Consider the following 27,437-nt stretch of genomic DNA (forward strand, 5'->3'; position numbering starts at 1 on the left):
TAAAATGATGAACTAAAAAACTAAACTTTATAAGCCACAGGTTTGCATGAGAAAAACTTTGGTTTTTATTTCCTTGAACAAAATTTAAAATTGTTTTTATCAGTTTCCCATTTATTTATATATAAATATTATAAATATTTATTTATTTATTATAAATACTATGTCCTGTGCTATGTTCTCACGAGACATGCATCTGGCTACCTTGACATCAACCCATTGATGTTGATTGATTTATTTTGACCATGTTAAGTAAATAACTAACTAAATAAATAAGAAGAAACAAAAGCTTCTCCACTATAAATAATCCTCACTATTACTTATTGTTTAGATTAGTCCCATATCCTAATTACAATTGGCTACATACTGTATTTATATTTATATGAACCCAGTAAACAAACCCAAAATCTAGACATATTTGCAAATACATATGCACAAATCTTTACTCATCATCATTTATCATTTTCTATCTTGTATAATTCTGACTGTGCACCTTTTTTGAGCAAATAATACTCCTTAACTACAGTTTGTGTACCATGGACATACATTTTACTTTTGTACATATACAAAAGCTTCTGAGGTATTTTTAATCATTAATGAAATATCATGAATGTTTACTAAATCTAAATTTTAAAATCTTGAGTATTTGATTGTTATAAGATAATAAACTAAATATTTTTCATTTTAAAATATTCTTGTGGAATTCAATATTATTTTTGTCCTCGTCCATCTTAAGGATGAGGGAAAAAACTTAATTAAATCATTTTTGTGTAATGTGACAATTATTATTTCCTTTTATGTCATCCACAACTTTACACCCACAAAAAATACAGGGTTGTGTTTCTGAGAAGAAATTGTGTGTCACGCTCATCTTTTACCGTCTTCTTTATTCCTATCAGACTAAAAATGGCTGCAGGTAAGACACAAATTGGAAAGCTGGCTCCAGACTTTACAGCAAAAGCGGTGATGCCAGACGGACAGTTCAAGGACGTGACACTCTGTCGGGTGCAGAAAGTGTTTTTTAATACATATTAAACAGACCATATTGTAATTAATGAGACCGCTTGACAAATTGAATGTTTTTTTTTTCATATAACATGGCCTTCTAGAGCTTTTAATAGTTCTATATCATATTTAATATCACTTTATCCATGAGGTACCTAAGACCAATCTTCTTAATAGCAGTCATCTTAATTTATTCAAACCGAGTAAACTGAAATACTAAAGATAATTTTCCATCTTTGTATCTGGTATTTATACATTATCTAAAGCAGCTTAATGTTAATATTTCGGCGGGAAAAGCTGTCCATGACGTCAGCACGTCGATTCTGGCCCCTTTAACGGAACTGAATCCTGAGGACCGAAGACCGTTTTGAATACCTCTAAAACGCATATAAAGCTCCGCTAATTTGAAGGGAAGTGCAGAAATAACTAAAAAAAGATAATTCATTCTCGATTAAATATTAATATTTGTTCACTTTGTTAGCTAATTTTATTCGTTAGCATTAGTGGCACTTGACTAGCTAAGACCTGGTGAGAAAGAGGAAAAATGGCAGCTGGGAAGATTTGCATCGGGGGGAGCAAAGAGGAAACTGTGGAGGTTTGAACGCAATAGCTAAAATAATGTTTATTTTTTATTATTGTTTTTATTTTGTAAATAAGGCTGGTTTTGTATTTGGGGGCAAATCATTTTCAGGACTTAAACTTAGTCAATTGCGACATCGTGTGGCCACGAAGTTACTAGCTAAAATATGTGTTTTTTTTTGTTTTTTTCTTTAAAAAAAAAGTGGACAGGTTTATTCCCAACTGACCTAAAATCCGAGCAAGACTCTTTGGTCTTTGTCAAGAGGTTGATGGCTGTGGCTGTGTCCTCCATCACTTATCTGAGAGGGATTTTCCCGGAGTATGCCTACCGATCCAGGTACCTCGAAGGTGAGCACAGAAGACCACAAACAGCCCAGATGTTTGGGATTATTTCCCCCACGTTCCTCAAAGATACTTCCTTTAAACTGTGCAGTTATTCCAAAAATATACAAGCATCAAGAGCTTTGTCACAGTTTGAAACCTGGGAAACAAACAGTTTTACAGGATTATGGCTGTAACTGTTATTTATTGTTTTGCCAGATTTGTGCATCAAAATTTTACATGGAAACTGCAACAGTCCTGGTGCCAACAAAGTTGTGAAGTGGTAAATATTTTTTTATTTTTCTTCCCTATTGTTATTTGTATATACATCTATATGTTTACACTTGTACAGCACAAGATGTCTACAGTAATAGTTGCAGTGAGTAATGCCTCTCCTCACCATCTTATGTTTTTGTACTGCTTGTATTTTTTATCTAGGATGATGGGCTGCTTTGATGCATTAGAGAAGCAATATGTAAGTCAATTATACCCTTGACTACTTTAAATTTTAAAGATTTCATGCAGTCTGCCATTTTGATCTTTAGTACCACTGTTACTGTCAAATGTCCTCTTGACAGCTCCAGATTATATTCATTGGGGTAAGCTGATTAACTCAATACAGCCAAATGTAGAGTTAATATCATACTAACCTAGGGAATGTTACAACACTGATAACTTTTTATTGCCTTAATCAAGGTCTACACCAATCCAGAAGACCCAAATGTAAGCTCTGATTCATAATATTGAGGATTTAACTTCCAGTCATGGTGTTTATATATCATGTGATAATAATTTAAAATGATTTAGTTTATTTTTATTTTTCTATAGCGCATTATTGAGTCTTATCGGTTCAGCTTCAGGTACACTGAAAAGGGACCAGAGATGGATATACTCAGGTTAGGATAAGCAACATTTACATTTATTCCATAAGCACAATACAAGCCAGCTGTCTGATTTCCACTGATGGTGATGTAAACTACAGGAACAATGATATGGAGCTGCAAGTGACGCCAGAAGAAACTAAGAGAGCCTCTGTGCTGCTTATCAGGAAGCTCTTCCTGCTTATGCAGAACCTGGATTCCCTGCCGAACAATGTCTACCTCACCATGAAGCTGTACTACTACGATGAGAGTAAGGCACTATTTCTTATAGAATCACACCTCAACAATGTGAGTTAACTGAAGATAAAAAGAGTGGGTTAGAAAGGAGAAGACAAACAGTCCTGAGTGGCTGAAGGCTGCTAACCAGCTGCTTCTTAACCAATGTTTATATTATTAGTTTTTAGACACTGGGTTAAACACGAGATAAACGTGTCTTTCCTTTGCTCTCCTTTCAAAGTCACTCCCTGGGACTATCAACCGCCTGGTTTCAAGGAAGGGGTGTGTGACCACCTGTGGTTTGAAGGAATGCCTGTGCACTTCAAAGTGGGTGAGGTGCGCACAGCCTTCCACTCACTGAAAGTCAAAGTGTCCATGGAACAAAGCCATGTGGACAAACTTCAGAAAGGGATCTATTTGAGGGAGACAGAGCAGGTTCCTACAGAGAGGGGAATGATGGAGGTGGGTCCAGAGACAAGATTATATCAGTGTTCCTACAGTAGATAAAAAAGCTCTAAATGTATCTTACTACAGTTAAATCTTATTTTCTTTGTGTTTGCATATTTCTGTCCTTTTAAAACCATGTTACAGAATCCTCCCAAGAAAATGTGTGCTGAAGAGGATCTTCCCTCTGAGGACGGTAAGTGCTGTGTGCAGTTACGATTACCAGTGCAGTCGAACAACTGAAGTGTTTACAATGCTAACTTTCCATCAAACAGAGTCTGCACAGTTCAAGAAACCTACAAAAGCACTGGCAAAGGTACAGTACTGGCTGAATACTAGCAGGATTACACTGTTCAGGTTTAGGTTACAGAAAAAAAAATAACATTTTAACAGGAACAGGTTAAGTCAACAGAGTCGTTGATTACTCTTTTTTTATGTTTGTCTCAGAGAAAAGCAGCCACCAAAAATCTGAAGAGGAAGAAAAAAAGAATTTAGCAGACGAGATGAGCACAAACACCACAGGAACTTAAAGTAGTTTTTATTTTATTGTGGTATTTACATACTGTTCTTGTTCACTTTCAGTTCATTTGATTGCAAAACATGTTGGATGTCTTTTTTTTGGTCCCAAAACCATTTTAACAAGAAACACTGTTGAAGCTTTAATTTAGATTTACATGGATTTTCTTCAATAATTCTATCAGTACACTGTGGAAAAACGGCTTTATTTATCACTGTTACACGTGTAAAAAGGTTTGAGGTGTTTAGTTCAAGAAATAAAGATTGATTGTAATCCCTATTTTATTTTATTTTAGAAATCTTTCAGATATTTGTAAATCTACTAAGGCAACATGGCAGCAATACGAGTGTGAAATTAAAATATAAAAGTCAAACTGAAAAACATCTTGATTTAGCAAATTCTACATGTTGAGAAATATGCTTCCTTAATGTAAATATTCATGTGTCTCTAAATACAATGTGACATCGCTGCTGTAGTTTCAGTTTTCCATCACTAAACCGATCAAGACTCGGCTTCCATAATTTTCTCACAAACATTTCCCAGTATTCCCCTGAGTGCCGGCAGACATGACCCAGTCCAGGATGTGTGGTCTAGAAGAGACTGTCCACATCTCCCATCTCCACATACACAGTCTTCAGTTGGGAGTAGTACTCGATCGTCACCTGCCCGTTCTCCCGCCCGATACCTGGTGAACATCATCATCATCAGAAATGTACTTCTGCTTGACGTCCTGTGACTGGATCGTATTAAAACTGGGGTTTTATGCCAGGAAGGATGATTAGATGAGGAGCACAAGGCCTGAGTGTTTGTGGTTATCGGAGGTAACTTGGTCTGACAATAAAAACTGTTGACAGTGTCTGGAAAAACTTGAGTCTGAATAAAAATATATAAACGTAGTTATTTATAAGTGATGTTGGACTGGCATCGAATTTGAAATCAACTAGACGGTACCTGACATTTTAAAGCCTCCAAACGGCACCTCCACAGGAGTGATGTTGTAGTTGTTGATGAAGCAGGAACCAGCTTTGAGCTGCTCAACCACACGATGTGCTCGCCTCACATCCCTGTACACAAAACACCAGCTAAGTCTGCTTCTTCATATCACCGATCCATCAAACTAAGTCAGTCACAGCTTTTTGGAGCCAGCAGTAACTAATCGACCTGGAGAAGACGCCTGCAGCCAGACCCATTGTGGTGTCGTTGGCTCTCTGCAGAACCTCCTCTTCTGTTTCAAAGGACAACACGGACATGACTGGACCGAAGATCTCCTCCTTCACGCAGGTCATGTCGTCTGTGCAGTCAGCTAATGAGAGAAGACAATTGATGACCTCAGACAACTCGGACTCTTCTTGGGTTGAAAACAACAAAACTCTCTTCCATGGTGATGAGACAGAGACAGAGAGATGGAGCAATGAAAAAATGAGAGTGAAGACAAGGAGACAGATGGTGAAATAGGTAACGGGGAAGAAAAAAGGAGAAGAGAAAAATAAAAAAAGAAAGGGGTGATCAAACTGGCTCATCAGAGCGACATACTGCAGCTGAAATCCTCATAGCAAAATAACTTTGTTTTTAGCACAGCGCTAACCAACCTGGGCTCATAACACTTTTGAATTATTTATTTATTCATCTATTTATTATTTCTCAATTTACCCTTTAGCAATTTGTCTTTTACTGACATTTCGTCTACACATTGTCCATCATTTGTGCTATAAATGAATAAATATTATGTCTATATATTACTCAAAAGGGATACTCTACTTATTAACCTAAATTGCACTATAACCTTTACATATTAACTTAAACTTTTTCTAAACATATGAATGCACATGTAAGAAATGTAACTATTATTAACCACTAAATAATCTGGTTCGATGATAGCTTGTTTCATCAGACCAACACAACATCTACAACACAAGTTATTGAATCACTGACATTTTTATGTTGTTTGTAAACCCACCACTACTCAAATTATTTGAGATGAAGGAACTAAAATGGCGGGATTCTACTGAAATGTCCTACATTCATAATATGATATGAGTGCAGCATGAAATTTTTACATTTTCTGTAATTTTCACCCAAAAGTTGAATATCCGTAACTTTTTGTAAGAACCACTGCTTTAGAGTTTAACTGACTAAAAACTTATTAGGTATGATAAAATTGGAATAAAACACTGATCACCGAGTCAATTTTCTGCAGACACTTCAGATAAACATGGAAGGCTTACCCAGTACACATGGAGTCATGTAGTATCCACCTCTGAGTTTGGGATCTGGTGGGACAAACGGTTCTCCTCCACACAACACTGTGGCTCCCTGGTGACAGAGAAATTTACACCCGAGTCTAAAAACACAAACCTACTGACAAACGGTTTATACGAAGTAAATGAAATCTACCTCTGTCTTTGCCTGTTCAACAAATGACAGGACTTTGTCTAGATGTGGCCGGCTGACCAACGCCCCCATCCTGGTGCTCTCTAACAGAGGGTCTCCTATTGAGATTGCTTGGGTTCTCTTCACCACCTCCTCCACAAATTCAGGCATAATATCCCTCTGCACAAAAACCCTTGTACCATTGCTACAGACCTGTGATTGAAACATACAGAACTGGGTGTAATCTACAGAAATGAGGTTTCCAGATATGGGCTGCTTATGTAAAACATAACAAAATAAGATTCTACCTGTCCTTGAGACAGGAAGTTGGCCATGAGAGCTCCCCGCACAGCGTTCTCCAGATCACTGTCCTGAAAGATGATCAGAGGAGATTTCCCCCCAAGCTCCAAAGTCACCGGCTTTACCCCTTTTGATGCCATTTCCATAATCTAAGGGGAGATGTGAAGATACCAGGCAATGATTCTGGTTATATGCTGACAGTGACGTTTCTTAATCACGAGGAGTGTGCAGTAACACAGACCTTTTTTCCTGTGGGTACACTTCCTGTAAAGGACACCTTAGCGACATCAGGGTGGTGACAGAGGAGGCTGCCGGTCAGCTGGCTGCCCTGCACCACGTTGTACAGTCCCTCTGGAGCGCCGGCCTTTGCATAGATCTCTGCCAGTAAGACTGCCGTCACCGGCGTCACTGGTGATGGCTTGAACACCATGGAGTTACCTAAACAAAGATGACGGACAAAAGGAAACAGAACAAATTAAACTTAAATGGTTTCACTTATTTAATCCACCAGGATGTGTGTTAAAGACAAGTCAAGCTTCCTTTTAAACCCATGCATTTTGCTTCACTGCCATTTATGGGTTTGATCCCATCTTATGTTTTTATTCTAGATTATTCCATTCCCATATGTCCATCTGTCATTTCAAAATGCCTACAGCTGCAGAATATTTTGTGAATGAGCCACAACTTCAAGAATTTGATTTTTAATCACAAAAAATGGAGAGGTAGATATTTTTGCATGCTGGTCCAGGGTCCAGCGTAATTAATTATAGCCATGTTCTTTAGACAAGCAAACATAATGTTGACGTGCTGTCAGGTGTAGAAGACTCCTTTACCACAGGCAAGGGCTGGAGCTGACTTCCAAGCAGCAATCTGGAAGGGATAATTCCAAGCTCCGATTCCCACACACACTCCCAAAGGCTCCCTGCGGGTGTAGGCGAAGGATCCACCTGGCAACTGGACATGCTGGCCTTTACAAAGGAAAACAGAATCTCATTACAAGTTTGGCTTTTTCACTACATTTATGTTAGTGTATGAAATAAATAATGTGATCTGACCGTCATATATTAGTGTGATTAAAACGTTTAAATTAAATATTTATTCACACATATTATATACTGCCCAGCCCACTCTTTCATAATCAAAGCCTCCTGCCATTGTCATCTTAGAATATGGCCATGCCATCAGGGAAGATGGAATAACCTGGTGATTGAATAAATTCAGGTAGTCAGCTGACCTCTTTCTTTGTTGCTGAACCTAGACCTGACCAACTGCGGCAACCCCAGATCATAGACTGCCCCCACAGGCCTGTACAGTAGACACTAGGCATGATGGCTGCATCACTTCATCTGCTTCCCTTCTTACCTTGATGCTCCCATCACTCTGGAACAGTGTAAATCTGGACTCATCAGCCACATGACCTTCTTCCATTTATCCAGAGTCCAATATTCATCTAGTCTTATTTCAGACCAATCAAAAATGCAAAATATGCAGTCAATGTACCTTTGAGGCCATACTGTACTCTAGTAGCAGATGAAACTGTCCTGTTACATCAGCAATGTTCCAGTAAAGGTAGTCCGGTAAAATAGTTGGTCCACAACATATCAGTAAAACCGGTTAACCCAGTTTAGTAATTTCAGCAATCTTCCTAAATGTTTTCTTTGCTTGATGCATGTCACTAATTTGACTCCTCTAAAAATCAATTGATGTCTTTTTCCTTATTTGTTTTTGGACAGGTAGTATATTATAATTACAGACCAGAAAACAAGCTAAAAACTTGTCATATATCAGCATGGGTGCAGTGTGCTGTTATAAAATTAAACCTAAAAGTTTATCTAGCTACAGCAGATGTAACAAAATAGAAAAAAAAACAAAAAAAACAAAACAAAACAAAACACCTAGAGGCATAAAAAACCTTTGAAACCTTGGAAGTTGTACTAACCTGCCAGAGTGCTGGCCAGTCCTGCATAGTACTCTATACATAGTCTAGCAGAGTCCACATCCAGACGGGCCTCTGTGATGGACTTCCCGTTGTTGACTACCTCCATTTCAGCTATCTCCTCTCTTTTGCTCTGTGCATATATTACCAGAACAAATTCTGTATTTTTATGTCTTTTTTAAAGCTTTGACTTTACATAATATGATTTAACCAGCAACAACTTGAATTTGACTGGACCTGACTTGATATTCTGAAATGTAAATAAAGAGTATAAATACCTCAATAATATGGGCCGCTTCGATCATGACCCTGGCCCTCTCCATCCCTGACATTCTGCTCCAGTGGTCGAAGGCTGACATGGCAGCCTTCACAGCCTGATCAACTTCCACAGCACCACATGGCTCCAGCTGGCACAAGACGCGCCCTGCAAGGTGAAGCATATAAAAGCAAGATCACCAAGGTAAACGAGACAAACAGAAAAATAATGATGTGACCCCCTGCTGGTGCTCCACTCCCTGAAGCTACTTGAAAGCAACAAAGTGGGTGCTTAGGAAAGTGTAGTTGTGATCACGTGGTGTACTGTATGTGGATCAGTATGTCAACGGGTTGAGTTGTTGGAAACCATCACGGTTAAAGTGCAAAGTACCCATATCTTTTGTGGAACTTCACATAGAAATGCTACAGCCAAATGACCCCCTTAAAAACACTTTTTCATTTTCATGGTATACAGAGATCATCAAACATCTTCGCACAGCAATGATCAAAGTCCAGTCGGGTGACAAGAATAAACTGTGGCTTACCCGTTGCAGGCTCGTAAACACTTTCCTTTTCGCATTTCCCTTCAATTGCTCTCCTATTTCCAGCCCAGAAGTTCAGCGGTATCGTGATGTCCATCGAACCCGTAGAGACGCACCGGACCACCGCGGCGACAGAAGCAGTAGCAGGCCGCCGCGAGAACGAAGCGAGTCCCTGAAGCATACTGGCTCTTTCGCACCAAATGCAACTGTGGAAAACAGTCAACTTTACGACAACTTTGGATAATTCTGCAACACCAAATGTCCGCGCATCCCTATTTGTAATGCTTTAGATTTGTATCTCAGCTTTAGAAAACACTCACGTACACAACTCATATATTATAAATAGTTTTAAAGATAAGAAATCTTACTCTGTTTGGTTACCATTACTTTAGACACGCAGGGGGCGGAACAGTTTGACGTTGAGGAAGGTTTAGGACGTAAACGCCCATGGGGCAGTTCCGCTGTCAATCACGAAAACTACTTGAATAAAAAATTATCTCTTTAAAATGAATTAAATATCAAATATGTGAATATAGATATTAACCTTTATAGAAAAAATATCACAATTTTTATGTTGAATTAAAACTAAGCGTATGTAAAATTTAGGGTAATATTGTGGGAGGAGCTCCGCCACAACGATCTTCCAGCACAGCTGCTCTAACGGCACATTGCAAGTATGGCCGGGGACAGTGAGACGCTTCTTAGGGACCGTGATGAGAACACCAACATTGTTCGACAGCCTTTTCTGATCGGTGTCTCCGGTGGCACGGCCAGTGGCAAGGTTGGCGCTCTAGCAGACTTATTTGACCGTTTTTGTCAGGTGTCATGTTTACAATTTGAACTGAATAGCGACTGAAGCTCGTGCGCTTGCCGGGTGCTAACGCTAGTTGACCGCGTGGCTTCAGTGACGCAACGTTGAGCCTTGCTCGTCAGCTTTTGTCATGTGTTCATAACCATCCAGCTCTCAGAGCGATGGTTCGGCAAGCTGTCCACTGTTTAACTAAACTTTATGCTAATTTTGTCTTTTTTACATGTATTAGAAGTCTTACGCAGGTCCGGGTTTGCTTAGACAGTTAAGTGGAACAGGCTGGTTGTAGTTAGCTACCTAGCTACCATTAAATTCCATCACATATAGCCACGCACCGGGTCCGTTCGGACAATAGCTCCCAGATAGTTTGCTAACTGAACCGTGTTATAAATATTGGGGACTTATTTGATTTCCAGCTTGGACCCAAAACATAAGATGTAAATAAATGATTGTATAGTACCAAATGTGTCTTAAGTTTAGTTACCAGGTATTGCCGTCGGTGTTAATATGACGGTAGCTTACGTGTTATAGAATAACTATAATAGGCGCCCTCGGGAAAACCCCAAATAAAATGTTTCTGACATGTCGCATGATGTCGGAGTGTAACGACATATATCTTGAAGTAATGGTAATAAATCGGAGTATCCTTAGCTTATTTATCTATGGATTTCTCCAGTCATTCGAGCACAATCTTTAGTTTGAGATATTAGTGAAATTTGCATCACAGAGAAGCGTGTCACTGAAGTAGCTACGCGGGCAGATTGAGAACAGCCGCGCGCGCGAGCTGTCTCTCCGGGTCAGTTTCAGGAAACAAACGTCACTAGATATCTTTGTTATGACTCGGCTGTAGGGTGACCAGCTGGTAATAAATCCTATGTGGGACAGGGGTTGCGTTTATGAGGGACAATGTGGGACAATGTGTTGTCCCGTAATAAGTAATTATTGTTGTGCCACAAACAGGTAACCCTTGTGTGATACTGCTTAAATTAAATAAAGAATTAGCATTCCAGTTGATTGACAGTTTAATTTCCACTTAATTTTTATTTAAAGTATTGCAATCCAGTAGCTCAACAGAGCAGGGACAGAAACGGTCGTTAACTCACAGGATGGTGAACTTGCAGTTACAAAAAAAGTCCAGCATTCTAAGGACACCTTCAGGACTCTCTTCACAATTTCATACCTTCACACCAGCATCTGAATCAAATAAGGAAAATTGATAAAAACAATTTTAAGGAGACATAGAGCAGATGGGATGAACGTAGTGTGCTAGATGCTCCAAAAACAGAAACTAAATATAAGAAGTTGCATTACTTATATATTTAGTTGCATTATGTATATGTAAAATATTTCATTAATTTACTTTATTCTACTATTTTACAGCCTTTGTTCATTATACAGTAAGTAAACTGAAATTATGGAGTCTGTTCCATATAACTACTTGTGAAGCCCACTACAGAGTCAGCACAGGTTTCATGAAGCACTAAAATTAGCTAAGATACAAATTAACATTAGCTTAGCCAACATCATGTACATAAGATACACACCTTTGGTTGTTCCCTCCAATGCTGGCTTCATCAATGGGTTCTTCAGAACTTTTAAACAAGTTTCAACAGAAGCAGGGGCAAGCACGTCAGTCACGATTGCTGCTGCCTTTGTCCGACCACAGGCCATCTTCTTGGCAATGTCAGAGTCTGGGAAAGTTGTCTGCGCTAGCTTACTTGCACAGTCTCCAGCTCTATAAGACGTAGAGTGCATGACGTTGTGGTACACGGTTGCTGCCTCAGCAGCAGTCACTTTATCAGCAAGACAGTCGTTCTTGGGAAAAAGGAATGTTTCAATTGATTTAGACGTTTCTTTTTGAACCACTCGCTTTTTATGAGACTCTGCTTGCCTGTGCCGTTTAATATCAAATTCCCCGCCATGCCCGATGGAAAACGAAGTTTTGCAGAGGTCACAAAAAAACTCGCTCAGCATCGCCCTCAACCTGTCTCACCCACGGATAATCACCCTCCCCCTGTGTGTTGTACACACATCGCCTCCTTTTTTGTGGAATTTTAGAATTTTGCTCATCATCCATCATTAAGTTTGCCTAGCAAAGAGTGTTTGGGCTAATAAACAAACTGATGCTGGTGACGTAGGATGACTGCTGTCAGTCAGTGGAGGCCGTGCAATGAGCGAGTGGGGAGGTGTGTGCGGGTGTCACGTGGGGTAAAACTCAGCAGGAGATGTATCACAGCCATAGACCATATAGATCAGCTTCTCACTAGCTTGCGGCAGTCACATGCATGCAGCTTCATTGGCTGGCATGAGGTGAACGGCAAGGAAAAGCCGTTATGCGTGACATGGTCTCAATTTGCGTGACGCGTGAAATGTGGCAATTATGCTGAACAAAAACGCAATATGCGGGACGTCTGGTCACCCTACTCGGCTGCAGTTTGCAATCTGCAAGTTGTGCCCTCTTCCCTGCAATAAAAAGAAAAAATAAGATTTTAAAAAGCCCGACAAAGTGACGACAAACATGCTAGCTAATCAGCGCCTTAGCCCAGGTACCTAAACTTACTAAGGTAAAAATTACGGCTTTTGAGTCCTCTTTATTATAATAATAATAATACTTTCCGGCCTTGTTTACAGTGTACTGTTGATGTATTGTTTTTTACCATGTGACCTCCTCTCAGCTTTCATTGCCCATAACGTGATGATGTCATTATCTATACTTGGAGCTGATCCCCACTGTTGACACTTGAGTGATGGCTAAAACATTTAATTTTTGGTTAGAAATGGAAACGACTATAAAACTAGTAGTTTGACAGAGCATCAAAGAATTCATTACACACTACCTGCTTTTTTGTTTCTAGATCACTCAAATTAGGGAATTCAACACAGTTTGGTTTTGATTATCTACATATGCCAGGTAGATTAAGCTGTTAAGTTTTTAACTGTCTTGTCAGTGTTACTGCAGTGACTTCAGGATGGATTCAAATAATTCTGGTCTGACACTGCTGCACCCAACCAGGATGACTCAGATTGCCAACTTCAGAGTGTAAGCATCAAAAGTCATTATAGCACAGTTTTATGGCACAAAGGCAGCGGGGCCTCAGGCAGCAGGAGGAATGCCCAGTCAGCACTGGACGTGAGACTCTGGGTAGGTCAGTGAGGGCGCTCATAGTGTGCCACAGGACAGTTTGCTTGTGGTTTGTTGACTCTAAAGAAGATGATGTTTGATTTTGTATGTCACTTTACTCCCCCCCGCAACTTCCTCAGTTTGGGATATTCACTTGAGTTTTTTATATTTACTTTTTTATATTTCTGTACGTTTACAGTCTTCCGTATGCGAGAAAATCATGGAGCTGCTGGGGCAGAACAAGATTGACCACCACCAGCGGCAGGTGGCAATCCTTAGCCAGGATAGCTTCTACAAGGTGCTGACTCCAGAGCAGAAAGCCAAGGCACTTAAAGGCCAGTTCAACTTTGATCACCCAGGTATGAAAACACTGGACCACTTGTGGCGAAACATGCAAACACTTTTGGTATTGCATAACCTGATGGTTAATAATGTTAGCTAGATGCCAAAAGTGAATAGTGGGCGTATTTGACGATGCCAAACTTATTAGTTCTGGTATGCAAATTGATGCAGTTGTTTATGTAAGTAATAATTAAAGCTAATGTCAGTGACCAAACAGTATACAAGGAGGGCTTGTCTTCAGCAAAACTGATTATACAGCTGTGTTGGCACATCGATAATTTTCCCCTAGAGTATCTTTGGCAGAAGAGCCGAACCCATATTTGGAGTCAGACTTTGCACTATCATCCTTCTGCTTCCTTTCTCAGCTGAATTTTTTTTAATCTGCAGAGGCAGCTGCTCCAAGGCTCAGAGACTGAACTCTACACCTGTTTTTGGAAAGAGATTCTTCGGTTACCAAACGTGCAATGAAGGGACCACGTGTTGCATGCTGATGCGCTGTGGTTTAAAGGATGTCACGTTCCATAAAGATCATAACTGAACATGTTTTTTTTTTTTTTTTCCCCCCTTTTTCAGACGCCTTTGATAGTGAGCTGATCATGCAAACGCTCCGACAGATACTGCAGGGGAAGACTGTTCAGATCCCAGTGTATGACTTTGTCACTCATTCCAGGTGAGCACCCCCTTTTGTTCTGCATTAGTACCAGTTACTAATCCTTAAAAAAGGTTTTAAAGTCTGATATTTGGTTTCTAAACTTGGTTGTTCAGATTTGTGTTCATGCCAGAATAAAGATGCTTACAGAGAGGAGGCAACTTTTGTGTGTTGTTCCAGGAAAGAGGAGTTTGTTACGGTGTATCCCGCCGATGTGGTCCTGTTTGAAGGCATCCTCATGTTCTACTCTCAGGAAATCAGGGATCTGTTCCAAATGAAGCTGTTTGTCGACACAGATCCAGACACACGGCTCTCACGTCGAGGTGTATAGCAAGAGCTGGCAGAACACCCCACAGCTACTATAACAATTGCTATTTAGTTTGCTAATTTCACTTTTGATTTGAGTAATCAAAGTGCTGTTAAGTGTTGGCATTTACATTTGTTTTTTCTATATCATCCTAAATGGCTGGTTTGTGCTTTCTCTGTTGCAGTTTTAAGAGACATCACTGAGCGCGGTAGAGAGCTCGAACAAGTCTTGGCTCAGTACATCACTTTTGTGAAACCGGCCTTTGAGGAGTTCTGTTTACCTGTAAGTGATGCCTCTCTCTTTCAGTCTGGCCTTGTTGTGCATCTTTATATTGACTGGTTAGCTTGAGCTTCATGTATTATCTTTATTTCTTCCAGACAAAGAAGTATGCAGATGTGATTATTCCACGAGGAGCAGACAACCTTGGTAAGGACACACTGATAACTGGGAAAACAGGCTGCATGTTTATGTTGGACAGGCTCACCTTCAGTTCCATTTTAAGGCCAAATAAACACCCTTCTTCCTGTTTCTTGCATGCTTGAGTTGGATGATCATACACTTCTTGTAGATTGTTCCTTATTTATGATCAAGTGATATGCTGGTGACTCATTCTGCAGGTGTTTGATGCTCAGATGTTTTTTCTTTCTTATAGTGGTAGTATATTAGTTTTTTTTACTGCAAACTTTGAGTAATACACTAGAATTCAAGAAGAGATGCTTGTCAGGTTTGATCTGTAACCACCTTCTTTTTATCTTGCAGTGGCCATCAACCTGATAGTACAGCACATCCAAGACATTCTGAACGGTGGACTAAGCAAGCGTCACAACGGCTGCATAAACGGCCACAGTACTCCGCGGCAGCGGCGGACCTCGGAGTCCAGCAGCCGGCCTCATTGACCTCGCTTCCTCTCTTCACGGAGCAGAGAGAGGGTGTAGGGGTTGCGCTGTAAATAATGCCCATTGGCATCACTGTATTTAAGAGTGGGAGGAAACAAAAAAGAAACTGTGGAAAATTAAATGCCTTGTATTATTAAGACTATTCCTGTCACTGGTTACATTGATTGTAAATGTTGAGCTTTGATTTAGATTTTTGTCACGAGGAGAAATACGTTGTTTTGTTATAAGAACGTGGGCTGAAATGGATCCCATGCGTTTTCCTCCAGGTTGAATTCTTTTTTTTTTTTTTTTATTTTATTTAATGTATCCCCTGCTGCTCCATGAAACTTATAGAATAAAGGTGGGGGAACTATTGTTTTTTTATTTGTCTGATAAAACTTGAACCCCTGATAGCTGGGGCGTTTCAAATGTTTTGGAGGTTACAAACAAGAAGGATATTGCTAAGAAAGGTTAGATGCACCCTGTACTGACAATCTTTCCTTTGGTCCAGTGTTTAAGTTGCCCCTATGATGTGTTATGTTAGTGGCCTATGCACTTGCATAACTTTCCTGTATGTGTCACAAGGTATCTGATTTAGTAAGTACTGATTGTCACATGCAGAAAGTGACTACCAAATCAGTGAAGGCTAGTTCTGAAAAAGGTGCAGATTAATAGAATTGATTATTTCTTTTGGGGAGTTCCTTGTCCCATTTAAATCCCCACTGACGTTTAAGGACAGACTGATTTAGATAGCTACCCCAGGCTGATTGATTTGAACATGTTTAAAATTTGTAAATAAATTTTTCTTGCACTCTTATTTAAAATGCTAGCATTCACATAGCCAAAATCAGCTGTGATTTCAAGATCATGTATGCATTCTCAGGATATATTAACACTAATGGATTAAAAAAAATGCCAGAAAATGCGTGATGGAGGTGTTCAATGCCACAGCAATAGCAGTCATTCCAGGTTTGTGGCACTTAACCACCAAGACCCACCACAATGCCTCAGTGAAGTTGCCTCAGGTTCATATGTACAGTAAGTATCCACACTAGAAACCAGTATGTCATAAAGAGGTTTCAATAAAAGAACTGAATCAATTTTGTATGCCATGTGCTGTATTTTGTGTATAGTGCAATTGAATGAATGATTTGTACTGTGAAATTTGTACTGTATGGCTGTGGAAAAGGGGAATTGATTTGTAAATGAAAGTTTTCAGTTGCTCAACTGTCAATAAACTGATGCGGATGATTTTGTGTGGTGACGTTATTCAAATATTTCGTGAGGTTGGAGTTTTATCTAGGAGATGCACAAGACTTCCAAATATTATGTATCAACTTGTTTTTAGCGCATCCACTAGACGTCGCAATTGACTGCAAACTAGTTTAACGAGTAAAATATGGACATTCACAAGCGTGGGAAAGCATACCTTTTTATTTTAATTAACTTCAGATTTATTAATTTAAACCAAATTGGAATATGAATTTTAGCCAAATTCAACTTGCTCCGCTCACTCTATCAGCAAAATCACCAATATCAGGTTGTAACCTCGCCACACTGGAGTATGCTCTCAGGTGTGGAATTTACGAGGAATCATGAACGCAACGGGTAACGTGGTCAGTGTACGAGCGTCAAGATGGTGGTATGTATGGTTCTCCGCAGCCTCATGTTTATGTAGTAAATAGTACACATATTTAATGTAAGCCCATCTTAATTAAAAAAATTCTTTTTTTTCCAATGCTTGGCAGAAAATTGGCCTCCAGTTTAAAGCCACTCTGGAGAATATCACCAGTGTGAGGCCCCTGGGTGACGACTTCCGCTGGTTCCTGAAGGTACCATGGCTTTGTAGCTAGCATGCTAATATACGTCTTTTAAATATTAATTATAATGTCCTAATTTTCTGTTTGTGTTGGATAATGTTAAGTATCTTAGTACATTTGCTGCTGATGTAACGATCTTCACTTGTAAACAACTGAATACATGTGAAAACACAGAAATATTGCTCTGTACAGATGTTTGTTGACATCAGTTATGTTGACACCATACAGACCAACTTCTAATGCTTTGAAGATGAATAACGTAATATCACTAATTAGTCACACTCTGATAAAAAACAAACAATTGTGCAAGTATTCAGCCAATTATATACATTTTGTTTATTGCCTTTTCAGAGTAACTAGCAAACACTATTCCATTTATTTTGCCTAGCATGTGTTTTATTATCTTTTTTTTTTATTATTCACATAAGCATTTTTTTTACCTTTTATTTTATCTTCTTTTCAGCTGAAGTGTGGAAACTGTGGAGAGATCCCAGATAAATGGCAGTATGTAACCCTACTGGTAAGATGAACATCTTCTTGTCTATTCAGTTTTCCACATGCTAAAGAAAATGCAGATAATTACGATTTAATATATCCAATCTTTTTGTGTGTTTTCAGGAGAGTGTACCACTGAAAGGAGGAAGAGGAAGTGCCAGTATGGTGCAGAAGTGTAAACTTTGTGCAAGAGAAAATTCAATTGGTATTCGCAGTAGTGATTATTTTTGTCTTTTTAAAAAATCCTGTAAGAACTCTGGATCTTTTTTATATAAACACACGTTTTTCTCTCTTTAGATATCCTGGGAGACACAATTACACCTTATAATGTAAGCAAATATCCCCAGCCTGTTCTCATTCAGCACAACAACATGTATTAGGAGAATTATACACACATGCTTCATATCCAGCTGCAGCCAACGTAGACCGATGGTACAAAGAGCATCTCAACTCCTCTTTTTCATTCACATATTTAAAATCTTATCAGCGGACACTGGTGACTTAAGATGCATCAGTTAAGTCTGAATTCTGTCAAATAACATTGGATAGCTGAGAATATTGTTGTTTATTTGTTTTTCTTCTTTAATTAAAAGAATAAAAAATAGATCTAGGCATCATATTAATAATATCAGGGGTGGGATCAGCATTTTTTTTTGTCTTTTTTTCATGGTGCCGCTTGTTTCCTGGAATGAAGGCCAATGATAATGAAACCTTCAAGACTATGGTGCAGTTTGAGTGTCGAGGCCTTGAGCCTGTTGACTTCCAACCACAAGTAAGAATATTTTATTTATTTATTTTTATATTGACAAAGTCTGTTTTTTGGGCTACATACACATGCATCCATACATGTAAGATCACATGCAAACGTATACAGATGCAAGAAAAGCGTACAGTGGATGTAAAATGTGTTCACAGGCCTATGAAAATGGCTGGTTGTTAAAGGGATAATGACAGCTAAGGAGAAGAAACAACAATAAATCATTTAAAAACTTTTCAAAACGGTAATATGACCTATCACCTGCACAATTTAAATAAAAAACAAACTGTTAAGGGATTAAATATAAGAAAAAAGCTAGCAATATGGGACGATGAAACGCTGGTGATGGCGCCCAAAGCTTCGAACGTCATCGGTCATGTGACGGTTGGGGTTTTGATACAAGCTGCGATGCCGTGTTTTAAGTCGTCCCGCTTCAGGACGAGTCCCACATGCTCTGAAGCCTCGGTATAATTTACCTGTCACTTATGTTTTCTATATTTTTCCCTCTTGCACATTTGTTTGTTTTTCAGTTGTGTTGTTTAGGTTTAGGTCACATTAAAAGTAGAAAATGTTTTTTTTTTTTAACATCACAAAAACCTGACATTTTAACAGGGGCGTAAACACTTTCTATGATCAGTGCACATAACAAATGCTGCTGATGTGAAGAGAGATCATTTTAAATGTGTAACTGATTAGTGGCTCCTAAGAAAGAACTCCTGTTTGTTTTCAAATGTCTATGTTTGCCATTTAGATGTAAATCTCTTTAGATTTGTCATTAACATTTTATCTAAGAAAGTAAACAGTAAACATGCTGTATCTTAGATTCAAGTTTAATATTGGTAAACTTTTTTTATAAGAATATAATACCACTGTGTGACTAATCTCCTCCTTCAGGCAGGCTTTGCTGCAGAAGGAGCCGAGACTGGAACGCCGTTTCCTGAAATCAACCTGTTAGAAAAGGTAAACATGAGGGGAACAGCTTGTTAACTTGACTCATGTTAGCTGTGGGAGTCATTTCTTGTGGGGTTTTGTTACACATTCATTCATTCTTCTGTTCTCATTGCTTATTCCAAAGCAGCGTTAAGTTTTATTAACTCATTTTCAACATTTCAGGACTGGACAGACTACGATGAGAAAGCCAGTGAGTCGGTGGGAATCTACGAGGTCACACATCGCTTCATCAAGTGTTGATGTCATTCTGCGATGAGATTGAGAGTGAAACACTACATCTGAACATCCTCAGTCCTGTTTCCTGCCAATCTGGACGCTTCACATTCTGAAGTTTCGTGGTTTGGATGATGATGAACAATAAAAAGGTGTCGGTTACCACGGCAGGTTGTCCAGTTACATGTGGATCGATCCAATAGCTGTTTTGTTTTTTATTGCATCAATAAAATGAAGGGTGAACATTTTAAGTTGAGATTTCTTTCTGCTGCTTAATTTACCTTAAATAAAGATAGCAAATTATGAAGTTTAAATGAACAATTAAGTATGTTAAAGCAGCTACGACAGAGCTCACAGAAGCATTTGAATGATTTAAAAAGTACATTTGCACTTACACATACCCCTCTACTCACTCACAAATACTAAACAGTTTGATGGTTAAAAATGTAAAGTATTATGTAGTAATAATTCAAAAACACTTTTTATATAGTGGTTTACTGGTGATATATGACTCACTGGATTCAACTGGATAGAAGACTGTACTTGTAACTAATAATTTTTTAGGACAATTTGAGTCTGATGTTGCATCCAAATAAACTGCGACTGAAAAGAGGAGCGATTGAATTATACAAAGATGTCTCACTCTGCTTTTTTTTTATTCACATTTCTTTTCTCCAAACAGGCCTAACAACTTACAGCTGCTTTAGTTTTTATTAATTGAAGAATTTTACAACAGAGTCTATGAAATTAAGCAAATCCTGTCAGTTTACACAGACACATATTTATGCAGTTACCTTTATTCACTAAAATGATTGATCCGATAGCGGCTGTACTGTGAGAGGAAATATGCAGAGGTTTTGTACCATGGTCAAATAAACACCTTATACAAAAGCTGATCCCTTTATAAAATAACGTTATAGAAAAACAGACAAAGGCAATTCACATTTAATTACTAAATTTGATATTTAATATATTTATGTTCTCATGATGCAGTGTGTTCAGTCTGCTTTAGATGTTACTAGATGTGACTACTTCAAAAACATCATTGTAAAGCTATAAAAGTGATTAAAGATGACTTTTATGTTACGAGCGTACAAAATTCTGGAGTAGTGAAGCCCACAACTCTAAACCTTTTGCTTTTCCATACACTACATTAGGGCTACTCAGTTTGGTCCCACAAGAGCCACAGTCCTGCAGGTTTTCAGTGTATTCCTGCTCCAACACAGCTGACTCAAATTAAATGGATCCAACAGCTTGTAAACTTCTTGCACAACGAATCACTAATATGAGTCAGGTGTGTTGGAGCAGGGAAATATTGAAAACCTGCAGAACTGCAACTCTTGTAGGACTGAATTGAGTCGTCTGTACTACGTCTTTGCCAGTAGAGAGACGCGTCTGCTGCTGTATAGACGATCTTTGGTGGTGGAGTTGGACTCTGGTTGTGGTTAGCGCGACTGCTCTCGTGCTCGCTGACAGTTGTATCTGCGCAGACACCCAGCTGGAGAGAGGCAAACATGGCACCTGGAAAGAAAAACAGAGTGTTTGTCATTGGTGTGGGAATGACAAAGGTATTGTATCTGTTTAGCACCACAGTTTTAGTCCGCTTGACCTTCCACAGCGAAGTTTTGCTTAGCATAGCTAGCTAACGCAAGCTAAACTGTTAACACTGGTAATGTGACAGTGAAGTTCATGGTATGAGGGACTGACGGAAACGTTAGTTCTTGTTGTGTAAACAGTGTTTTGACATGTCTCGAGGTACACATTGAAACATTACCAAACCCAGGTAGTCCAAATAAAATCGAATTGATATGTTATATATTTGTACTTTGAACGGTAAAGCTACCAGTTCTCCTGAGTTACTTCATATTAGGTCTTTATATCCGACTTACTTCGGGACCATATCTGCTGGTTATCTGATGCCTCCTGTTTCATGGTTTATAGATCATAGTTCATGGTCAGCAGAGTTACAAACTAGGACAGAGGTTTTCTTTCTAGTGGTCAGATCTGTTAGAAGTGAACACATTTTAACAAGTTAACTGTGATACTAGAGACCTCAGGCTTGGTGATTTGTATGAATGCTCATCTCCATCACACAGCTGATCTGGCGGAATGCAATTGTTTATACTGATTAAAAACTAATTTAATTGTTTATACTGATTAAAAACTAATTTCATGTTAGTTAATTGGATTTTAATAGGTTTGTTAAGGTACATATAAGTCCTAGAGTGCAAATGTCTGTTCATTTAATGTCAAAAGAAGACTGAGGTGAATAATTTGTGATACTTGAATATTCTGTTTGTCTAATGAATGCAGTTCATGCTACCTTTAGCTCTAAAACAATAAAGTAAATAAGTTTATGGGGAAAATGCAGTTGTAGGATAAAACGTATTGTATTAGTTTCTAAGGAGGGTTAAGTTGAAATGTCCGAGTTTATACAACCAGGAGCAAAACTGATGAAATCACCACAACTGAAGTTAAAAAAAAAAAGATAAATAAAATGACACAAGATAGTTTTATTTAACAGCTGATGTGAGGGCCATATAACCCAAAGTTAATTCTGGGGTTTCATGGAGTGCTTATATGAAGGCAGACTGAGGACTCAAACTCACATGGATTGCATAATAGTGACCTGGTGGGGGCAAACCATGGAGCTGAGAGGAGTGGGGGTGAATAGGTACTTTGATTAGGTTTTTTCTAATTTGATGATTATTATTATTATTATTATTATTATTATTATTATTATTAGTAGTAGTAGTAGTAGTATGCATCTAACTTGTATGTTGTCTATAGATTTTTTTTTAATTGCTTTTAAATATTGGTTCATTTATATGTTTGAAGAAAATGAGGGCACTTTACTTCTGAACCTACTAAATAAATTTGGAATAATGGTGTAAGAAGAGCGTCAGTCAGGCTGGATTCTGGTGTTACTAAGATCTGCTCTCTGATGAAACCTGTTGTCACCCACCCTGCCACTGATGAGCATTTTGTAAATATCTTTGGAAAAAAATTTGTAACTTTCTGTACACTTCAACACTGCTAATTTTATTATATATATATATATATATATATATATATATATATATATATATATATATATATATATATATATATATATATATATATATATATGTGTGTGTATATATATATATATATATATATATATATATATATATATATATATATATATATATATATATATATATACTGCATTTTTTACCCAGACAGCTGAATATTCAGGCTTTGTAAAATATTTCCCAAGTCTTTTTAAATAAATAACTAAATAAATAAATAAATCTTTTTTTTTTCTCCTCTTGATAAAGTCGAATAATAAGCTATGGAATGACATAATTGTGAGGCAAAAAATTCAATAATAATAATAATAATAATAATAATAATAAACTATTTACTGCTGCTACTCTGACTTTTAAGACAGCCTTAATTACTTGTTTTGATTTAAAAACAATTTAATCCTCTTGATCAACCAGGTTCCAACTTTCTTGTGTAGCGGATCAGCTCTGAAGGATGGAGCTTCGTCATGGACCATGTTCAGTCGGCTTTAGAGCCAAACTCTTTGCTGGCTACGCCATTAAGTAAATATTTCTCTCCTGAAGAAAAGTTTGACTGCTGTTTGCTCTTTGCCAAAATGGTTTATTACCAAACTTCTATCTGACTGATGGAAAGAGAAAAATGCCAAAAATATTTATGTCCTCTCATGCGTTTACTCTAGAGATAATCACTGCAATTTCTACAGGTCTGTTATCTGACTTCAACCCAGTGTAATCATTTAGCTTTATTTCTTTAGTCAGTTATTTTTATTTTGTTGGACTTCCCCACACTAACGTTCAGACATCATCTTCTTTACTAATTCAGATTTGAGATTAATCATTTAATGTTCTTCATCCAATCATCAGTTTCTACTTGTTTTTAACTGTTTAGGTGTCAGTGATGTTATGTTTCTTACAGTTTAGTTGAAAACCCTGACTGCTGTTTGTTTTTTTTACTTTTGTTGTGAATTTTTTATTCTCTGACGTTTTGGTTTGAGTTTTCTGTCTTGACATTTTGACGTCATCTTTGGTCGACCTGTATGTTTCCTTTTTATCATGTTTCCAGAGCTGGCTGGATATTGAATGTCTTTTGTTTCACTCCGGGTTGTTTCATGTCCTTGGAGGAGTTTTATTATCCTTCCCATCTCTTGTTGAGGCCATGTTTCATGCTAATCAACCAGTTGCAACAATCTTTAAGCTCTGCCTCTGTTTTCCTTATGATTGAGTGAAGAAGAAAGAATTAAGAAAGTGTGTTATCTTTATAAAGCTAGGTTTTACAACAAAAGAATGCCTAGCTTTTAAATAAAATAATTTTGTTATTTCTGTGTTATTTCATTTTTTTTTTTTTTATAAAAAAAGTAAAAATGCTGAATGAGCATCCTTTTAGTTTGGTGATTTTGGTGTAATTATGCAGTTGGACTTTGCACGTTCTGCAATGAAATGTTCGATGTTCAAATTAATCAAAGGACGCATTTATCTTGGAAAAGGCTTTAACTCAACAGAGCAGTTAAGCAGGCCTTAGGATGACTGAAAATAACCAGAGAAAAGTGTGTGTATATATATATATATATATATATATATGTATATATGTGTGTGTACATAATTTCTTTTTGTAGTTTAATATAGCTGCTTTCACCCTGTATGTTTACACACACTTGGGCATATTTTTTATTTATTTATTTTTTATTCCCTTCTATTTCACTGTACAATGTGTCCAGCAGAAGTTACATTTTTATTTTCCTCTCTTAACCCACATCTATATCTCTAACACCACACCCAACCCATCCTAAGAGCATGTTACTACAACCACATTGAACCTAATTGTAAGAAAATATGTCTGCATAGAATGGATAAGTATGTATTATGAGACAGTAATAATAAAAAAAAAAAAACAACTCACTGAAAGGCATCTTAAATATGACATGAACACCCACAGAAACACAATTGGATGATAAAATACCTTCAAACTGAAGGATAATTTGAAGCTTTTGTTGTGATTTATAAAGACTTCATTCGACATGTTTTATGTAACATGTTACCACTGATTCGCCTGAATTTTCTGTGTTGCTGCAGTTTGATAAGCCAGGAGCCAGAGACAACTATGACTACCCTGATATGGCCAAGGAAGCAGGTCCTAATTTTTTTAAAATTATGGATGTTGTTCATTCACTAAAGCGACACCAAATCTAAGTATTTATGTCTGTTGTTATTAAAAATATTAAAATGTTTGTCCACAACCTACCTTAGGTGAACGAGCTTTAACTGATGCAGGAATCCCATATACAGCCATTGAACAAGCCTGTGTGGGATATGTCTATGGTAAGATTATACATTAATAATATCATGTAGGATATTTTTAATGATTTTTACAGTATTCTTTCTAATAGTCTGCTGGCAAAAGAAGCATTATTTGATCAATTTAAGGTCACATAAAAAACCAATAAAAACCTTTCTGTCTCAGGGGACTCCACATGTGGGCAGAGAGCCATTTACCACAGCCTGGGCCTGACCGGGATCCCAATCATCAACGTGAACAACAACTGCTCAACAGGCTCCACGGCTCTCTACATGGCTCGCCAGCTGATCCAAGGAGGTGAGATGGAACAAAACCTTAAATATTTCATAGTCAGAGTCTTTAAAATCTGTGTAGCTTTCTCCAACACAGACACCTAATTGCTGTGGTCCAGTTGAGATGATGCTGGATCATTTAAAAAACGGCGTTGAAATAGACACTCTGGCTATTTTATAGTACCAGGTTGTTAGGCCTTCAGAACTGCCTTAATTCTTTTTTTGGTATAGATTCACAACCTATTCCTCAGAGATTTTGCTGCATATTGACAATATAGCCTCACACAGTTGCTGCAGATTTTTCAGTTGCACAGCCATGATGAGAATCACATCCTACTTTGGTGAGTCTGTGAATTGTCGCCTAGGTTTCCTGTGTTTAGCTGACAGGAGTGGTACCTGGTGAGGTCATCTGCTGCGGTAGCTAGAGATTTGCTAAATCTTTCCTGTCAATTGCAAGGGCAGTATGAAATATAAATAAAACCCAAGAACATCAATACTTGAAAGAAATGCTATTTAAAACAAGAAATTATACTGATGAGTAAATTAAACAAACATAAAATTTTATTGCCTGAAACTCTCATAAGTGAAAACAAATGGTTTTGTGTCAGCGTTTTGACTGGCCGATATCAAGGTATCGATTCCATAGTATTGATACGCCCATCCCCTGCTGTAGCCCATCTGCTTCAAGGTTGGCCGTGTTCAGAGATGCTATCCTGCAGACTGGTTGGAACCAGTACTTGTTTGACTACCTGTTGCCTTTCTATCATCTCCAGTCAGTCTGCCCATTCTCCTCTGACCTCTGAGCTCAACCTTTAATCCAGACAACTGCTGCTGACTGGATATTTTCTGTGTAAACCCTAGAGATGGTTGTGTGTAAAAATCCCAGTAGATCAGCAGTTTATGAAATACTCAGACAACAACCATGCCACGTTCAAAGTCACTTAAACCTCCTTTCGTCCTCATTTTGATGCTCAGTTTGAACTTCAGCAAGTCTTCACCACGTCTACGTGATTAAATATATGAGTTGCTGCCATGTGATTGGCTGAGTAGATATTTGTACCTAATAAAGTTGCTGGTCCATGTATATAGAAACAATTTCTGCAGAAACTTCTCTGGAAACTGAGTTTACTCAAATTTCTTTTGACTGTTGCAGGTCTCTCTGACTGTGTGCTTGCTCTTGGTTTTGAGAAGATGGAGAGGGGCTCTTTGTCTGCCAAGGTATGCTTCTGTATGTTTACAACCAATAAAGAGTAGGTGGACAAAGTAATGTGAACATTTAATAAAATATTGAATTCTGGTAAACAGAATTCGTTGCTGTGTGTATCCCTGGTCATTTTTACCAGACATGAAGTAGTTCCGGCTGAGATAAATCAGCATGGGTCAAACCTCATCCTCCTGAATGTTTAAAACTCACTTGACTGCTGGAACATTTTCCAGGAATCTGGTTCTTTTGAGGTTTATTTTCTCAACTACTTCAGTTTCCTCCACAGCAGTCAGGGGCTACGCTCATTTATTCCTGAAAACAGTACTGATAGGGTCTGGCATTCCCTGCATTTTGTTTCCGATGAGAAAGAAAAGTACGATATTTGCTGCAGCTTGCAAAAAAAGTAATAATTACAAAAAGTTATTGTTTGCAAACTTGCAATCATGTTTGCTCCATTCAGCTAGGTTATCCAGGAGCTGTGGTATTTCAGCAAGGTTAAGAATGAATGAGATGAAGAAGCACCAGTTAAATGAATAAAAGCATTAAATCAGCTCAATATAACGCTGATATCTAGATGTTTCACTGCAGTCATATTCTGGAGTCAGTTTTTATTGGGTTTTAACACATTTACATAGAACAAAAACAAAAAAGGGAGGGAGGAGGGAGGGATGAATGTATTTCGTTGACGAACCTTTTTTTTCATGACGATAACGGGACGGCGACGAGCTAAAAATGACTCTGATGACGAAAACATGACGAGACGTTTGTGAGATTTCATTGACGAGATGAAAATGTTTAAGGGCTGATTGTCCGACATTAAAATTGAACGACATTTCTGCCTGTTGTAAGCGGAAACTGAGTCTGCAATGCTGCTGCACCTTGGCCACGCCCACCACCTGACGTGCTGTGCACACAGACAA

The 27,437-nt window shown here is 38.1% G+C and overlaps 5 protein-coding genes across 6 annotated transcripts in view; 4 read left to right on the top strand and 1 right to left on the bottom strand.

Moving 5' to 3' along the window:
- Positions 1-1,301: 1,301 nt before the first annotated feature.
- Positions 1,302-3,982, top strand: zte38 (zebrafish testis-expressed 38). Of its 2 annotated transcripts, XM_041992587.1 has the most exons (12): positions 1,302-1,597; positions 1,785-1,929; positions 2,122-2,185; positions 2,341-2,377; positions 2,481-2,501; positions 2,599-2,625; positions 2,731-2,798; positions 2,885-3,033; positions 3,241-3,461; positions 3,591-3,639; positions 3,719-3,759; positions 3,891-3,982. In XM_041992587.1, the coding sequence occupies exons 1-12, from the start codon at positions 1,547-1,549 to the stop codon at positions 3,936-3,938; spliced, it is 921 nt and encodes a 306-aa protein (XP_041848521.1). In that variant the 5' UTR covers positions 1,302-1,546; the 3' UTR covers positions 3,939-3,982. The 2 variants fall into 2 exon arrangements, with proteins under 2 accessions (XP_041848521.1, XP_041848523.1); XM_041992589.1 differs by lacking the exon at positions 2,481-2,501.
- aldh9a1b (aldehyde dehydrogenase 9 family, member A1b) lies at positions 3,965-9,765 on the bottom strand. Its single transcript, XM_041992586.1, has 11 exons — positions 9,367-9,765; positions 8,845-8,990; positions 8,570-8,699; positions 7,464-7,598; positions 6,872-7,068; positions 6,639-6,779; positions 6,355-6,543; positions 6,186-6,273; positions 5,122-5,263; positions 4,912-5,024; positions 3,965-4,645 (listed from the first exon to the last, which is right to left on the bottom strand). Exons 1-11 carry the CDS (start codon positions 9,542-9,544, stop codon positions 4,551-4,553), a joined length of 1,554 nt encoding a protein of 517 aa, XP_041848520.1. The 5' UTR covers positions 9,545-9,765; the 3' UTR covers positions 3,965-4,550.
- A 252-nt stretch (positions 9,766-10,017) lies between these two features.
- Positions 10,018-16,565, top strand: uck2b (uridine-cytidine kinase 2b). The gene is made up of 7 exons (XM_041992590.1): positions 10,018-10,144; positions 13,492-13,651; positions 14,208-14,304; positions 14,464-14,606; positions 14,775-14,872; positions 14,968-15,016; positions 15,350-16,565. The coding sequence occupies exons 1-7, from the start codon at positions 10,040-10,042 to the stop codon at positions 15,484-15,486; spliced, it is 789 nt and encodes a 262-aa protein (XP_041848524.1). The 5' UTR covers positions 10,018-10,039; the 3' UTR covers positions 15,487-16,565.
- A 440-nt stretch (positions 16,566-17,005) lies between these two features.
- On the top strand, positions 17,006-19,949 carry czib (CXXC motif containing zinc binding protein). The gene is made up of 8 exons (XM_041992591.1): positions 17,006-17,107; positions 17,214-17,297; positions 17,749-17,805; positions 17,904-17,985; positions 18,078-18,109; positions 18,475-18,552; positions 19,432-19,497; positions 19,651-19,949. Exons 1-8 carry the CDS (start codon positions 17,102-17,104, stop codon positions 19,726-19,728), a joined length of 483 nt encoding a protein of 160 aa, XP_041848525.1. The 5' UTR covers positions 17,006-17,101; the 3' UTR covers positions 19,729-19,949.
- Positions 19,950-21,129: 1,180 nt separating this feature from the next.
- The window catches only part of scp2a (sterol carrier protein 2a), a 53,764-nt gene continuing 47,456 nt past the window's right edge, over positions 21,130-27,437 (top strand). The window contains exons 1-5 of the mRNA XM_041992585.1: positions 21,130-21,269; positions 24,819-24,876; positions 24,993-25,064; positions 25,207-25,338; positions 26,467-26,531. Of these exons, the coding sequence (XP_041848519.1) occupies positions 21,216-21,269; positions 24,819-24,876; positions 24,993-25,064; positions 25,207-25,338; positions 26,467-26,531 (381 nt within the window). The 5' untranslated portion in view covers positions 21,130-21,215. The remainder of the gene's footprint in view (positions 21,270-24,818; positions 24,877-24,992; positions 25,065-25,206; positions 25,339-26,466; positions 26,532-27,437) is intronic.

Source organism: Melanotaenia boesemani, chromosome 8 (genome assembly GCF_017639745.1).
Source record: "Melanotaenia boesemani isolate fMelBoe1 chromosome 8, fMelBoe1.pri, whole genome shotgun sequence".
In the NCBI taxonomy this organism is placed as follows: Eukaryota; Metazoa; Chordata; class Actinopteri; order Atheriniformes; family Melanotaeniidae; genus Melanotaenia; species Melanotaenia boesemani.

Excerpts from the sequence above, each read along its gene's own strand:
- zte38 (XM_041992587.1), top strand. The coding sequence starts at position 1,547 with ATGGCAGCTGGGAAGATTTGCATCGGGGGGAGCAAAGAGGAAACTGTG. Across the intron at positions 2,502-2,598 it reads TCCAGATTATATTCATTGGG|GTCTACACCAATCCAGAAGA; the intron begins GTAAGCTGATTA and ends GCCTTAATCAAG. Across the intron at positions 2,799-2,884 it reads CCAGAGATGGATATACTCAG|GAACAATGATATGGAGCTGC; the intron begins GTTAGGATAAGC and ends TGTAAACTACAG.
- aldh9a1b (XM_041992586.1), bottom strand. The coding sequence starts at position 9,544 with ATGCTTCAGGGACTCGCTTCGTTCTCGCGGCGGCCTGCTACTGCTTCT. Across the intron at positions 8,700-8,844 it reads AAGCGGCCCATATTATTGAG|AGCAAAAGAGAGGAGATAGC; the intron begins GTATTTATACTC and ends ATATATGCACAG. Across the intron at positions 6,274-6,354 it reads TTGAACAGGCAAAGACAGAG|GGAGCCACAGTGTTGTGTGG; the intron begins GTAGATTTCATT and ends CTCTGTCACCAG.
- uck2b (XM_041992590.1), top strand. The coding sequence starts at position 10,040 with ATGGCCGGGGACAGTGAGACGCTTCTTAGGGACCGTGATGAGAACACC. Across the intron at positions 14,305-14,463 it reads GACTTTGTCACTCATTCCAG|GAAAGAGGAGTTTGTTACGG; the intron begins GTGAGCACCCCC and ends GTGTTGTTCCAG. Across the intron at positions 14,607-14,774 it reads CACACGGCTCTCACGTCGAG|TTTTAAGAGACATCACTGAG; the intron begins GTGTATAGCAAG and ends TCTCTGTTGCAG.
- czib (XM_041992591.1), top strand. Across the intron at positions 17,986-18,077 it reads TGCAAGAGAAAATTCAATTG|ATATCCTGGGAGACACAATT; the intron begins GTATTCGCAGTA and ends TTCTCTCTTTAG. Across the intron at positions 18,110-18,474 it reads ACACAATTACACCTTATAAT|GCCAATGATAATGAAACCTT; the intron begins GTAAGCAAATAT and ends CCTGGAATGAAG.